Consider the following 15,285-nt stretch of genomic DNA (forward strand, 5'->3'; position numbering starts at 1 on the left):
TCAAGTAAAAAAAAGCAATACCAAGTAAAAGTCATAAAAGAAGTGCTCATTCTGCCAAATGGGCAGTACAGTACTTTAGTAAATGCACTTTCCATACTGCCTACATGTAATGTGATAGCATATGATTATGGCAATACAATACAGACAGGACTGCCTAATGAATACTTTTCATACTTCAAAGTCTGTTGCTAGTACTGCTACTTTTACTTAAGTACTTCTTCAGCATTATGCTGATCCACTCCGACTTCAGATCTGTTGACCTTGGACACCAGCGTTGACCAAACAGCAAGCTCAAGGTCTCCTTACTTGCTCTTGAGCTTCTGCCAGCGTCTCAAGGTCCTCTTCAGCACACCCTCTTTGCAAAAACAAAAATGAAAGTATTCACAGGAAGGACACGGCTGTCATCCTGGATGCTCAGAAAATGCTTTTGTATTGAGGCGAAGCTACTTTTTAGAAACGGCAATGCTTTAAAGGCAGTTTTAGCCAAATTATACCTCAACCACAAAAAAACACCGCAATTATAGTTAATCAATAATTTTGGACATCTGCTAAAGCTCCACACTGTTAGCCCTCATTGTGAGTTACAACATTTTAATAATCATTAAACCTAATCAGCACACTACAAGCATCTGAGGAGCTGTCCAGTAAACTAACACTGACTCTTACAGGTCTTCTTCCTCTCGCACCCGTCAGGCACACACATCATATAACACATCATACGTGACATTTTAGCATGACTTTAACTGCTTGACATTTTACCTAACAATGAACCGGATATTATGGTATGTTCATGGTTTATTTTCAGAGAGAAAAGCTTTCAAACAAATGTCAGTTTATGGGCAAAGAAACAGAGATTAACACACACCACATCCTCTAATCCAGTTTATTTTCCTCAGCAGAAAATGGAACACGATAAAATTAAAGGAGAAAATAGGACAGAATTATGTTCTTGCTTTTTTATACATTTAACTAAATATGCCACTCTATGCTAGGGTGTAAGTAACTCAAACTGATATAAGGTTAAATAATTTTTTTCTCTAAAAGGTACAGAAAGATATTCCATTTCTTCCATTTCTCATTAGCACTCAAAAAATGAACAAGTTTTTCAAAATATCAAAGTAAGAACCAGCCAAGCTCCCTTTTTCCTTCGCTGTGTTCTCATTGGAGAAGACAAGCGTGGGGGTGGAGGGGGGGTGACAGAGCAGAAACAATAGCTTGTGCATGACAATTAGCATAGTTAAGTGGTGTCTGGTTATAAGGGCTCTCCACCGGACTCAACTTTTCTGAAGTTAATTTGCAAAAAAAAGAAAGAGAAAAGGACGCTTTCCAATTTTCCTGCTATTCAAGGAAATCCACCGCTTCGTGCTTCTTAGTTCTCCGAATTGAAAAACAGTAATATACGATTCAACATCACCAACTTGCGCTTCCTGTGATGCTGCAGAGTACATTTTCTGGAGGTTCCGTACCTATATTGAACAAACTTATACTTTTTAATGCACCTACAATATCTGCTTAATGCCAAACAGACGGCAAACGTTAAAATTTGAAGGAAAAAGTGAGCTCCTGCAACATCACGAACAGAAAAGTCGATTTGGGGAGGACACCCCTTGGAGAGAGGAAGGAAGAGAGGTGTGTAACTGAACAATATGCACAGCACAAAGTCCAAGCAGCCAGACTGTGCAGGCTGGTCAAGAGCAGGGTGACGAACAATGACAAAAACATATGAGGAAAGGGGAAACCACTCAATTTCAGAATTCACGTTATTTCTGCAGCCAAAACGAGCTGAGGCGTCCTCACACAGTCCGCCTCGCCCTGCACGAGGACGAGGACGAGGTCAATTCACAGCAAAACTGAAGAGAACCAATCACGGTTGACAGCTTTGAGTCCAGCCGTATCTAAAAGTCAATGTCTTTAGTTTTGCTTTAGGTGTAGGACGTCTCCAGGTTAACCAGCTTTTGGTTAATTTCTCAGCCTTAAAAAACAAATTTTCGCTTGTGCTGTGTATCAACGTGACATCACTGATTTAACCTGTGGGACGAACCCACCTCATTTCAATTTAGTGATAGAAGTGACAGAAGTGACGCCCCGGCCAGCAATCAATGTAAATTAAAAAAAAAAAAAAAAAAGGAAAGAAATTATAACATTTCAAGAATTATGTTTCAAATAGATATCCCCGATTTGACAATGAAATGACACCTAATCCTACCCACAAAACACAAAATAAGAAATAAATTATAGAAGGATTTAAAGGGTAGCAAGTATTCAGTTTAGCACTCTGGACTCAGCGATGAACCTGCGGCTTTTAAAAATGAACACATGGCGTTTTGGCGAAGAACTCTTCTTCTGAATACAAAAATTCAGTCGTATCCCCTTTTGTAAAACAACAGTACTACTCTGTATACTGAAAAAGGGGAGGGGGAGAGGGAGAAGAGGATCTGCTACACAGAGGATTTATCCAAGTGACTCTTGTCCATTAGTGTGGTTTTTATTATTTTTTTATATTTATTGTATTTTTCTTTTTGTCAACAGTCCATGTGAGCAGAGGCAGGGATTGGCTGTATTGTCCTCCACCACACCGTGGTCAAGCAGTAAAAACAGAGCGAATCACCATGACAGCCACACGGGAAAAAAAAAAAAAAAAAAAAATCAAACCATGACAGCATCCTTGGACTGCCTCACATTACCACACTCAAACCTGCACAAATACACGGCTGCAGGCTCCATGCACGAGCACAACACGGCCAGTGATGCTGCACACGGACCTCACGTCGGTGGAAGAAAAAAAGAAGAAGAGGAAGGCGGGGTTACAGGTTTGATACTCCAACCCCGTGATGACGACCTGAGGAGCGGTCGTGGGATAGAGCTAGACCCCTCACCCGCGACCAAGAAATGGAAAGAAAAAGAAACAAAAACCTTGTCGAGCGACAATCCGAACGGATCAGTTCAGCCGAACGCTACAACAGTTCATCTGCCGGAGCTTCCTGCGCTGAAAAAAGGAGCGTGAGCAAAGAGGAGGGAACCATGGCGAGAAACAGCGGAGCTGTGCGTGATGTACGGCTAACGGGTTCGTCTCTACGCCGTCCTTCCTCTGAAGACGGGGGTGTTGGGTTAAGGCTGTGTGTGTGAACATGCGATACTGAACGTGGCTCCGTGGGACCACCACCAGGCCCCCCGTCGGCCCCCCGAGTGGCCTCGTCCAGAGCCAAGTCCAAACAGACGCTCCACGCAGGAAATCAGGACATCAACAGGGCGGCGTCAAGCTCAGATCCAGAATTGTCGGGTCAGATGCAGGATGTTACGACCGTGCTACCCCCCCTCCTCCTTCTCCTCCTCCTCTTCTTCTTCCCTCCCTCCCTCCCTCCCTCCCCCTCCCACCCATCACCCCATTTGTCATTCCTCCTAGCTCTCCTTCCACCTCCTCCTCCTCCTCCTCCTCCTCCTCTTTGTAAGCGCCTAATCTCAAATTGGATGGCTGTGGCCAATCAGGAGCACTCCTCCCCGATGCGTTGGCACGAGCGGCCCACCTTGCGGTCCAGCTTCACCATCTTGAGGACGGCCTCCTCGCGCCCGCGGCCCAGATGGTCGAACAGACAGTCGTGTTGCTCGGGTAGACGGTGAAGCATGCAGAACACATAGCCTGGGAGGGGAAGCAGAAAACAGGCTGGTGAGGGGAGAAGTGACCCGATAAATGTTCTCGCTTCGTTTCGACGGTTTTACCTCGACAAGCCTTCTGCCAGACAAACAGAAAAACTGACTTCTCTGACTGACTTTCACTGTCCAGCTTCAAGAGACAGTGATGGACATAAAAAAGTCTTTATCTGTATACAAATTAGTGAGACTGCTCTATGTGTCCATGCAAAAAGTGTGAGTTCAGAGTTCACATGATGAGCAGGTCAGACATTCATTAACACACCTGTCTGTGCTGACAGCTCACCTGCCATCGACACAGTGTCACATCAGACACATGCAGGAATATCAAAGCCCCGTCCATCACGCCAAACACATCACAAACAAACCAACTTTTAGGCTTTAACAAACAGAAGAAACATCTCTGAACGTGCTCAGTTTAAAAACAGGAGCAGCCTGTTATTTTTAACAGTTAGTGATGCTTCCTGTTCTGTGCCTTTAAAGTGAAACACTGACATTTAGCTGAAAGTAGGGCTAACAGCAGGGCTGACGTACCTGCTTCACATTACTGGTTTCTGTACTTTGAGTTTTTCAGGTCAGACTGAAACACGGCAGCAGCTGACTGCTGCTCGACACATTTTGACCCACAGTGGGGAAATGAAGCGGCAGCACGAAGGTGGAAGTTAGCGCAGCCTCGAATGACAACACATGACTGAAAGCCACAGGGAAGCGTTGGTACTGACCACAGCGGCAGGAGCCCAGTTCCTGCTGCACCAGCTCTAGTTTGGTTTGGCAGCGATAGCAGCGCCGGCGGTTCTTCTGCTTGGGCGTCCCGCGGGCCTCCTCGCCGCCCCCCTCCTTCTCGTCTGTTCGTGGCCGTTTCTCTGGCGTCGCCTCGCTCTCCGAGCCCGACGCTAGAAAAAGAAAAAAAAACCCCGACAGGGTTAAGAGTTAGCGCTGAAAGTGGGGCAGGTCACGCAGAGCAGCTGGCAGGAAGAGGCGCTGACTGTACCTGACTCTCGTGGACGTTTTGTGGGTGTGCAGAGTGTGCCTTGGGCTGTTTCTGTGGACGACACGCCTGCAGACACACGAGAAGAAATGAAGAGACAGGATGTGAAACGCTGTGACGAGGCGCACCAGCGTGTAGGTGAACACAGGTGACTAATTCTTTACATCACCAGATAATATCTGAGGGCTGATTTAAGCCCTTTTCAGCTCTGGAAACAAAAAGTCAAAACATGCTCTATTCCACAACAGATGACATCATTTGACATTTAGAAAAAATCATTATTTATTTGATTGATGTTTAGATGGTCTGAAAATGATCAAACTATCCAACAGATGATTGCACCACTCTCCAGATCAGTTTAGTCACTTCCAAAGCACCACGACATAAACAGAATAAACATCCTCGACATTCGTTCAACGCGTTCATTTGCAGTGCAGGTGAGGTGACCTCTGCTTCCCAGTTGGCAGTTTTCACTGGCTTTAAGAAAACGACAGGTTCAGACCTCACGGACAGACGTCTGGCACACGCCGGGCATTCAGACTGACAAACGAGGTGTTTTCACTGAGAAACGTGAGCTCTCGACTGTCTGCTGTACATCTCGCGCTGTGCGTGAGGTCCAGCTGTGTGTGTGTGTGTGTGTGTGTGTGTGTGTGTGTGTGTGTGTGTGTGTGTGTGTGTGTGTGTGTGTGTGTGTGTGTGTGTGTGTGTGTGTCACACACTGGGATCGACTCGACCGCTGCACTGACGTGAATGCTGTACAGCAGCGTCGGCGCTCGTTCGCCTGCTCTGACATCATGTTACTGATATCTGTACAGAGACACTGCTGAGGCTGCCTGAGCTCAGCGGCCGTTGCTCTCTGGGTTGTACCTACATTAAAGCTCCTCAGTGTGTGAAACCAGCCTGAACTTTATCTGCTGTTTGTGCTCACTCTGTTCTTTCCCACTGCCTGAAGACTCAGAGGACAGACAGTTCATGCTGCACCAACAGCCTTTTGTTCTCGACGTGTCCATCACCGACGGTCCCATCTTACCTTCCCTCATGCTTGGAAACGTGGGCGAGGGCTCTTCGGCCGACGGCTGCTCGGAGCTCGAGGGCGGCGACGACAATAGGGATTGGCTACTGGTACTGCTCGTCTCGCTACTGAAAACTGGTGATTGGCTACTCCCAGTGCTTTGGATGGGCTTGGAGGTGCAGTCCTCCCCTGGCTGCTTCTTCTGAATGTCTGTGGTCAAGGACAGCAAGCAGAGAGAAATGTATATATAGGACAGGGAAACAGACAGAGGGAGGAGGAGAAGAAAAGGGACGACACAGAAACAGTCAAAACAGTCAGATCTGGACTCCTCGCCTGTTTATGCTGCGCAGCGCCGAGATGCAGCTGCACAACCCAAACCTCCCGGCTGAGTCCGTAATGACACGTTAGACGCAGCAAATGCAATGTGGAGAAAACAGCAGTGTAGCTACCAGGCCGGCGAGCATTGTTGGTATTTTTACACGAAGCTAAGCCCTGCAAGACGTTTTCGTATGAATATATGTTTCACCAAGTCTGAACTGCAGACTGGCTGTCGACAGGAAGTGATTAATTCAGAGTGAGGAGCCGCTGAACGGGCCTCTCAGGCGCTGCCTCTGCTTCCTTTGGGATTCAGGTTTTTCCTGTCGCCTCGTCAGCTTGATAAACATCATCTTCTTCCACCTTCAGCACAGACTTGGCTGAGACGGGGGATCCTGACAGCGACCCTCGAGCTGCCTCGTGTTGTGGGTCAAACATGGAGAAGCTGACAGCGGTTTGCTGCATTCCTCCAGACTCAGGCACCAGTTTGACAGTTAGCTGCCGCACAACATTCAATTTGTGTTTTTGTTGGAAAGAAAATCGAGCAACACAATCAAAGCGGTCTGAGCAAACACTGACATGATGCAGAGGAAGATATCAACGAACATTTAGTCCGTTCATTCATTCATTGGGAGCAGAACAGCTAATTATCTGAGCCTTTAATGCAGCGGCGTGAACATCTTTAGGTTGGACCGCTTCGCCGTCCCCCTGGGTGTCCCTTGTCCATTGTGACTGGCAGTTTTCGCCAGCGCCGTGTGTCTACTGAAGACTCTGAACGCACCAAACTCAGACGTTTCTGAGTTACGACCATGAGTCAACTTCGCTGAATCCTGATCTGGTTCGAGACAGACGCGATCGCCTCGGACGAGCTGCACTCCAGACCTTCGTATCATGATAATCTGGGAAGGTATCGATCCGGGAGGGGGTTGTCTTTCCCTCCCCCTCAAGGGAGGGTGAGGCAGGTCAGCCTAGATTTGAGTTTCTCCTCCACATGTGGACTAACCCACTTCTGCTCAGCTTCTATACTCATGTGTATTGAGTCTATTCTGAGCGTTGCTGCTGTCTGTGATGCTCGACTCAAAGCCGGGCCCTCAGGTCCTCGCTGTCTGCCATGCTCGCTGGTTGCCATGGCCACCGACAGGGCTGCGGCGCACCCTCAACCCATCCTCCTGAACCAGAGCGAGGGAGTCATTGAGAAAACTTGACATTTCCAAACTTGAACTGGACATTTTTCTTCGTCAGACGCGTCACATTGTGGAAAAGTCTGAACGTTTGAGGGGGTTTCTGCACAAAACGCTAAAGAGGAAACCAGACTGAGTCTCAAACGTGCAGCTGATTCTGCCCTTAACTCACCCGCTCTCCACACATCAGTGTTAAATAATCGAATCCATCGTCCTTAACACGAGCGCTGACCCTTTAACTCCAGCAACGCTCTCCAGGAAATGGTGCATACACAGCTTTGGTGTGAGACTCTTACTTTCATCTTCCTGGATGACTTCTTAGCATTGTTAGCATTCCTAACTGAAATCAGCTGGCACACTTAGCCTCGAGCTTCTGCTAGCCGTGCCTGCGAGAGCAGCTCTGCACGCCAAGAAGAAGCTTAACAGAAAAAACAAATGTGGGACTGTTTCCCTCGTTTACCAGCATGTGACCAGCTGAAAGCAAGCCTGAAGAGACAGCATCAGAGACGGGAAACTTTGAATTCAGCGTCCCCTCCTGGTCCGAATGTGTGCATCAGCTGAAAACTGCACTTTTTCCAGGTAAACACTTTGGACGTCGAACAGCAGCTGGTCACAGCAAGCAAATTATTTCATGACAGCTGTGACTGCAGCTGCAAGGGACATTTGTCGAGAGGACAGTAAGCCATGAGGAGACCATGTAGAGTTAAAGACGAGCAGGCTGTTAGTGGACATCACTGGTCCAGAGTGCAGGATTTAGGGGGATCTATGAACAGTAAAGGAATATTATATCCATGCTTTAGTTATTATTGGTGTAGAATCACCTGATATAAGAAGAATGAGCTCTTTACATCTACAGAGGGAGCAGAGTCAGCCATGTTTCTACAGTAGCCCAGAGTGGACAAACCAAACACTGGCTCCAGAGAGGCGTGTTCAATGGGTTGCAGCCTCACGGCGAGATACCACTAAATCCTGCACACTGGTCCTTTCAGGGAGACGTTGTTGAGGAAAGACTTACCAGCAAAACATTTGGAGCAAAGGTTCATGGTTTTACTGGACCTGAGGAGACAGGTGAGAGAATGAACGTCATTGACACCAAAGCTTGGCCTCTGCCTGTTTCCATGACACAAACCTCTCTGATACAAAGCTACAGTGACAGACCGATGGCATGAACAACCAAACAAACATCAATTACATCAAGATGAACATGAAACTAAACTGTACACGTGTGAATATCAGGATTGATCTGGTACATCGTTTTTAAACAAAACATAAAGTTCATCTCTCTGTAAAATAAGACTTTTGTTTCCCACTTTAATTCATGCAGAGCAGCAGAACGCAACTGCAGAAGACAAATGTCTTCATGACCAATGGCGGTGTTTTCGAGTAGGACCGTTCCCCTTTTTCAGCGTCTCCAATGACGACTGTATCGCACCCCAAGCCTCAACCATCACATCTTTCATAACGGCTCCTAATGTTTCATCTCGGGACCCTTCTTTTGTTTGCCAGTGAGGCGGCTGGGCCTGTGGGTCAATAAATTCAGGGCGGGATGACGGCAAAGCACAGAGGACGGGGACGCAAATGGCTGCTGGGGGGACACTAAAAATCACTTACAGGAGGAGCAGAAAGTTGTAATAAATCACATTATTTGACTGTTTTACTGCAGTTATTGATTCATTTCCTGTCAATGGTGTAATTGTTTTAGCAGTAATAGTTCCATTCAAGCACAGAGACAAAAATGTCTCGAAATCACATCCATCTCAGACATACTGGCATCGAGTCCCGTGGATCCAATCGAACCAGGAAAGCTTTGGCTATCATGTCACTTAAACTGATGATTAACGCCCACGTCCACACCTGAACATGCACACAGCGCGTACGTTTGACACTGATCAGTCCGAACCGTCTCTGCTCCGTCTGATGTCAAGTCGGACAAGTCGGACCTGGGACTCGGACAGTGGCGGTGCCTTAAATCCTGTATCTCAGAGTGTTTGTGTACCTGGAGTGCCTCCATCAGCTCGCACTGAGGCGTCTCAACACTTTTTGGATAAACTAGCAAAACTGTAACCAAGAAAGTCATTTATTAACCTAATCATTAACCTCGAGATTAGACCTACAGGAGACCTCACGCCAGACTAACAAGCAGAGAAGAGATGCACCGCTGGCACAGCGTCAAATCAAATAGTTTTACTGGAGAATATGCTGGTCTACAAGGACATAGCGTGGACCTCCCCGAAACTGATCTGTCCTGCAAACCGTGCCCGCGTCCAAACTCTACGTTACTGTGGGTGTCCCTAACAAGCCGAGTAGGAGACGTCCTAAAGTGGCCCTGATGAAGGTCTACTGGCTGCCTCGAGGGCGAGCTGGTGGATGTGTAACAGGTGCAGGATTCACTCAGGGCTGCACCTTGTCAGCTGTTTCAGCCATGGCTGCACAGTTTGCCAGAAGTTTCAACAAAAACGGCGTTTTTAAAACACTTCTGCCACGATGATGGTGATTTTACTGTGGCAGAGAACCATGAGCACACAGGGAGAGCACTGTCACGACTAAACATGAAGCACACCATAATACTCCCTATGACCATGAAGTTCAGCAGTTCATTTTAAGACCATCCATCAGCGGTGAACCTTTGCTCATTTCAACCTGCCCTCAAGAGAAGAATCTAAACTCTGGACTTCACCTGATGGAAACAGTCAAACTCTGCAGAGTGAAGCTCCAACATTCAGCTGCAGGCAGATTTCTGAGTGCAGGGGGACTTTAAACTCCTCTTTCAGTGATCTCTGAGCACTGTGGAGATGGACTTTGTCTCCTGGTTTTCTTGGCGGTACCTTTTCCACCAGGTGCGTCACGTCTGTCCCTCGCCTTCTGGACGCCTCTTTAATGTTGACACCAGCACAATGCAGCGTTTCTGTCAGCTGTGAGGCCAGTGAATGGCGCAGAGGCTGGAACTCCGTGGGGTATTCAGATCATTGTTCCTACAGGAGCTATGCGACTAATGCAGCAGGACGAGCCTGCACAGACTGTTTGTGACTCCACCAAGGAGGTCATGTTTTTCACCTGTTACTGTCACTGCATCGGTCTCACCGGAACGTCTCCTGTGAAACTGGTGGAGAGCAGGCCTGGGGCGGCGCCCTCTGTCATTATCATATCTCTGGAATAATTATACTAGCGGAGGTTCAGACTTGGAGTAGAAACGCGCTTCTTTCTTCATTTTGTTGTTCACACGTGAGGCGGACAGATCATTAGAAACTACAATGCAATCCACTATGACGCCGCTAACCAGCGCCACAACAACTGCCAGAGCGCTCAATCAACTAATCCCTGACAGAACGTGAACAAAAGCCCAACATGATTCATAAAGACAGTGTTTATTCCAGGGCTGCTGGACTGACTAGACTGTACAGGTGTGCCTAATAAACTGGAAACTCGGCGTAAGTCACGTTCTGAAGCCCCGCACGCCCGTCGCATCAAAACAAACAACATACTGTGAAAAAACGTGCAATTAAAAGTGAACATGGGTGGTTTAAAATCAGTGAACCTGCAGTCGTCTCAGCCATTATAATGAAAATAATTAAGTCTGCTGTTGGTTATTATTCAGCAGCCATGAAGTCTTTCCCTCTTCAACCAAACTGACCTGACGTGTGCTCACTTTAAACTTCCTGGTCCTCTTTAAAGGACGTGCTGAGGACGACCCACCTCCTCACTGAGGACCCAAACAGATGTTCCACTAGACGCCTGAGCAAACTCCTTAAAGGTGTGTTTTTAACGGGACGCTTAATCAGCTTCATCACTATTATTGTGCATTATAAAACTCAGACGATGTTGCATAACGGAGGTGAACAAAAGGACTCGATGAAGGAAATATTATCAGATGGTTCGAGCGGCTCGGGGAGGTCGAGTGCGTGCGCTACCTCTGGAGCCGAGCGAGCGAGCGAGCAGGCGAGCGAGCGCTGCGTCCCACCAACAAGCTGCAGTCACAAAATGGAAAGTGAACTGTGAGCTCGCTTCGACTGCCCGAGTGTTTCTGCAGTCTGTGCCTTTTGGCCACAAACTGTCGATGGACGAGTTCCCCGATGGACGCTTCCTGTGACAACAAGCTCCCACTGTGTGTGTGTGTGTGTGTGTGTGTGTGTGTGTGTGTGTGTCTGTGGACTGACTTATTTCTTTCCAGCATTTCCAGTTTCATCTATTTCCCTGCACACGCTCTCCTTTCTGCTGCCGTCTCTGTACATTCTTACAGCTCCTTTTAAGACTTCCATTCATTCTGAATTGACGCTGTAAAATGTGACAGAACAGCAGAACACACCTCATTTCCTCTGACAACTGCGGGCTGATGGCCGTTTGTCCAGCCAGGCTGAGACAGTCTGACTTTGTCCTCGTGAGGCTGTCATTCAGAAAACCAGGTGATGCGTCTCATCTAAAATATATGTAATTATATAAAAGTGTGACTAAACCTAACAACTGTTCCTTCATCTTTCTTCTTCTTTTGTTTGCAGTTAATGTCACAGAAACAAACTGCATGAAGGAGCCGAACCGTCAAAAAAAGGCCGTTTGATAAGGGCGGCAGAAACGTGCCACAAACGAGTAAAACATCTTGTCGAGGTGTTTAAAACACGCCGGGTTCATCTGACGGCCGCATGCGGAGTGGAAAACACAAACACAGATAAGAGCGCAGAAAACAAGCCATTAACCTTGAACCCTGGAGAAGGACCGAAGGCGGCAGCTATTTTCAATATTTCTCTGATAAACCGTTCAGTCAGATAACTCCTCACACATCGCACCTGCCGGACGTGTCATGACAGCAGAGGAAGTCCAGATGTTTGACCGAATGTTTGTCACGACTGTCACATGATCACCTGACGGCCATGACTGCAGCCGTCTGTGATCATCAGAATCGTTTCCGTTCATCTCACACTTCCATCACTATTTCTACGTCTTTTCCCACGTTTGAGGTCTGACTGCCGCTCTGTGCATGACGTCGTCTCGCTGCGCCTCCTTTTCTGCTTCTGTTTAATGACACCTGACAGGAGAGTCAGCGCCACCAGCTGTTCATCTGGAGCTGTTTAACCTCCAACCTTCACATAAAGGTGGAGATGTTCGTTACTTCAAGTTTTCTTTTGCAGATTTTCTGTAAATATGGTTCAAATTTGTGCTGCACGTGGATGAAAACCTGGCTAATGTTAGAAACGTTGACACAAATAGAGAATTGTGAGTGTGTGTATCAGCTGGTTGAGGTAATAACTCGACCGTCTGGACCTGACAGGTTCTTCTGTTTCAGCTCATACGACGCCTTAGTTAAGATGTGAGTCTATTATCAAACTATGAAGCTTATACCTCAATAATGGCGCAACACAAACACAAAAAGACAATTTAATCATTCATCAAAATTATTTTCATGACAATTAATCATCAAGCAGTACATATTCTGAGAGCACTGACGAGCTTCATTTGCAGCTGTGACGTGTTACTGAACGTTAGTGACAGCTCTGTAATCAAAACCAAAAGGAAAACTATCAAATATGTTTCTGTGATTCACTCTTAGAAATCAGCCTCAAGTATCAGGTGGGCTTCACAGATAACCTTAACAAACCCCATGATTTCCTACTTCCAGTGTTCAGAACCTGGTCAGGTTACCCTCCCAGTCAGAGTCCACTGGTTCACACAGATTCAGGGTCAGCCCATGAAATCACCTGCGGCACCTTTCAGCACGTTTATGCACACCTGAATATCATCTGAGGTTTCTGAGAACTGCCGAGAATTAAAATGTTTGTGGAAACATTAAATGAATGTTGCATAAGAAGAAACTTTTAACTAAGAATTAGCACTTAAACCACTGCACGCTGTGTTTGGATGAGCGGCTCTTTAACACTGAACGGGTGAGAGGAAGAAAGACCTGGTTCAACATGTTTTCAGAGGCCTTGACGTTCAGTCAGCGACATGTGTGAAGAGGCTGTGCGGGACAGGACAGTCAGCGCCCCCCCCCGCACACACACGACCAGGTGTTACCCCTAACGGACGCAGGCGGGCCCTAAACGCACCACGCTGCCATTTGTGTCACCTGACATTGACAGGTGGGTTATTGGTTCCAGTTTGCTTACTGGACACCACAAAATGAAGGCAACTGGGGGATGGGGCGTGTGTGTGTGTGTGTGTGTGTGTGTGTGTGTGTGTGTGTGTGTGTGTGTGTGTGTGTGTGTGTGTGTGTGTGGGGTCGGTCACCAAATGACATGTCATATGACAATGTACTGTCATGATAATACCTCCAAACAGGGGGGCAACTGTCTAACTGGTTGTATTTCACATGAAATGAGTAAAATGACTGTAATGTGAGTATTACGGGGGTGGGGGTGGGGGGGTCTGTGGTGTCAGTACTGACAGTCTGCTCCTCGTCTGCTTTTTTCGGCTGTTTTGGAACCACGTCCATCCCTTTCAGCCGCAGACAGTCGTGTCTGAAAGTCGCTGCTTCGTCGATTAAAGGTTGAATGTGAATTTTTCCTTGGGCTAACACAGGAGACATCAGTGAATCACATCCGGTATGCAACACACATCCACCACCGGGCAAACCGAGCCTGAAAACGGCCTAAAATAAATGGAAAACGGGTTTATCGGCGCGGCTCGGTCTGAGGACTGAACCGAAGGGACGTGTCGATCGTTCGGCTGCTCATTATCTTCGAGGGGATCCGAGAAAACAGGGCAGGTTTAAAGGAACCTGCTGGCAATAAATCATGTTCAGTGTCGGGTACGTCATCTCCTGGTTTCCAAATTGCCTTAAAAACACGATAAAGCACGATTAAAAATAATAACCCGCGTTTGAAACGATCAGAGGGGGTTTCCAAACTTAGCGAGCAGCGGGAATTTAGCTAGTTTTCAAGCTAGCAGGTTTATTTATTAGCTAACTTCCCAACCCCCCACCCTCGGCCTGTACAACAGAACAACAACAATGGGTTTGGACTAGTTGAACCCGTTGAGCATATTTGATCCGGATTTACCTTTCAGTTCAAGATAGCAGCTTTAATCGACTTTATATCAGGTTTACACTTACCCCCAAAACCCGCAGGGACACCGGGGAGGTAGACTCGGAGGCTTGCTTCGTTCACTTGTGTCTCCCATGACTTCCAACAAAAACCGATGTGGAAACGCGAGGCTGGGGATGAGTCCGGGGCCTGGTCCTTCAATGAGAAAAACGATCCGACAACCAAGTTTGACAAAAAGATCAGTGTCCTCTTTGTTTTACGGTCCACGGGCTGGTGGGAAAGGGTGGCGAAGTTGGTCCGTTTCGGCCACAAAAACCCTCCGTGTGGCGAAACAAAACGTCTCAGTTTGAACTGGAATAATTGAACGGCACTCAAAGCAATCAGCTGGACGTTCGGACGTTACGACCGAGCAGCGGAAAGAGGGGGGCGTCCCGGTGTTTCACTCGACACTGAAAGGCGTCGAAAAATCGCCATCTGCCCACCGGTACGGATTAAATACAATAATGGCGACGAGAAATACGTGGGTGGATACGAGAAAAGGAAAAATAAAGAGATTGAGGCAGGCCTTCCCCTCTTATCAGTTCATGACCACCCCTATTCACACGTCGCTGGTACGAAGTATGCTGGGCCGGAAACGCGTCCATCAAACCAGAAATGTCAATATTGCCCAACGAAATGAAGGCAAAACAGTGGCACAAACTGACCTGGAAACGCACCAGCGAGCCACTAAAACCAGGGAAAAATAAAAAGTACAAACTGAAAGCGCTGCGTTCACTTAAAACGAGTCCAGAGACAGAAAGTGTGGATCACTGGCTTCACTGTAATCCGTTTTACCCGATTACAGTGAAGACGATCCTCTAATTCGTTTGACATTCAAAGAAAATACTATCGAGTTGAAGCAGGACTCCACGGGGGACATTCAGTACACACCTGTCTGAGTTATGGACAGAAACACGGAGACAGAATGTACTTCGACGTGTTCATCAAATGCTGGTTTTACAGGCCTTCAGCATCATCTCCACATGCTCTGTACACCGTCTGCATCCGTCAGTGTGAAGCTGTTCGACCTTCATTAACCCGTTGGTTTTATTTCTCACTCAATAAAGCTGAAATGATGAACATGTCATAAGAGTCGTCCATGTCTCCATCAAGCAGACACAGAGAAATATC

General features: G+C 47.2%; 2 protein-coding genes across 2 annotated transcripts in view; one reads left to right on the plus strand and one right to left on the minus strand.

Moving 5' to 3' along the window:
- LOC139347268 (uncharacterized) overlaps window positions 1–15,285 on the plus strand; it is a 233,030-nt gene that overhangs the window by 169,622 nt on the left and 48,123 nt on the right. The window lies entirely within an intron of this gene.
- Window positions 800–14,655, minus strand: LOC139347270 (AN1-type zinc finger protein 3-like). Its single transcript, XM_070986697.1, has 6 exons — window positions 14,184–14,655; window positions 8,160–8,200; window positions 5,667–5,858; window positions 4,640–4,705; window positions 4,371–4,541; window positions 800–3,637 (listed from the first exon to the last, which is right to left on the minus strand). Exons 1-6 carry the CDS (start codon window positions 14,249–14,251, stop codon window positions 3,483–3,485), a joined length of 693 nt encoding a protein of 230 aa, XP_070842798.1. The 5' UTR covers window positions 14,252–14,655; the 3' UTR covers window positions 800–3,482.

This window comes from Chaetodon trifascialis, chromosome 19 (assembly GCF_039877785.1).
Source record: "Chaetodon trifascialis isolate fChaTrf1 chromosome 19, fChaTrf1.hap1, whole genome shotgun sequence".
Lineage (NCBI taxonomy): Eukaryota > Metazoa > Chordata > Actinopteri > Chaetodontiformes > Chaetodontidae > Chaetodon > Chaetodon trifascialis.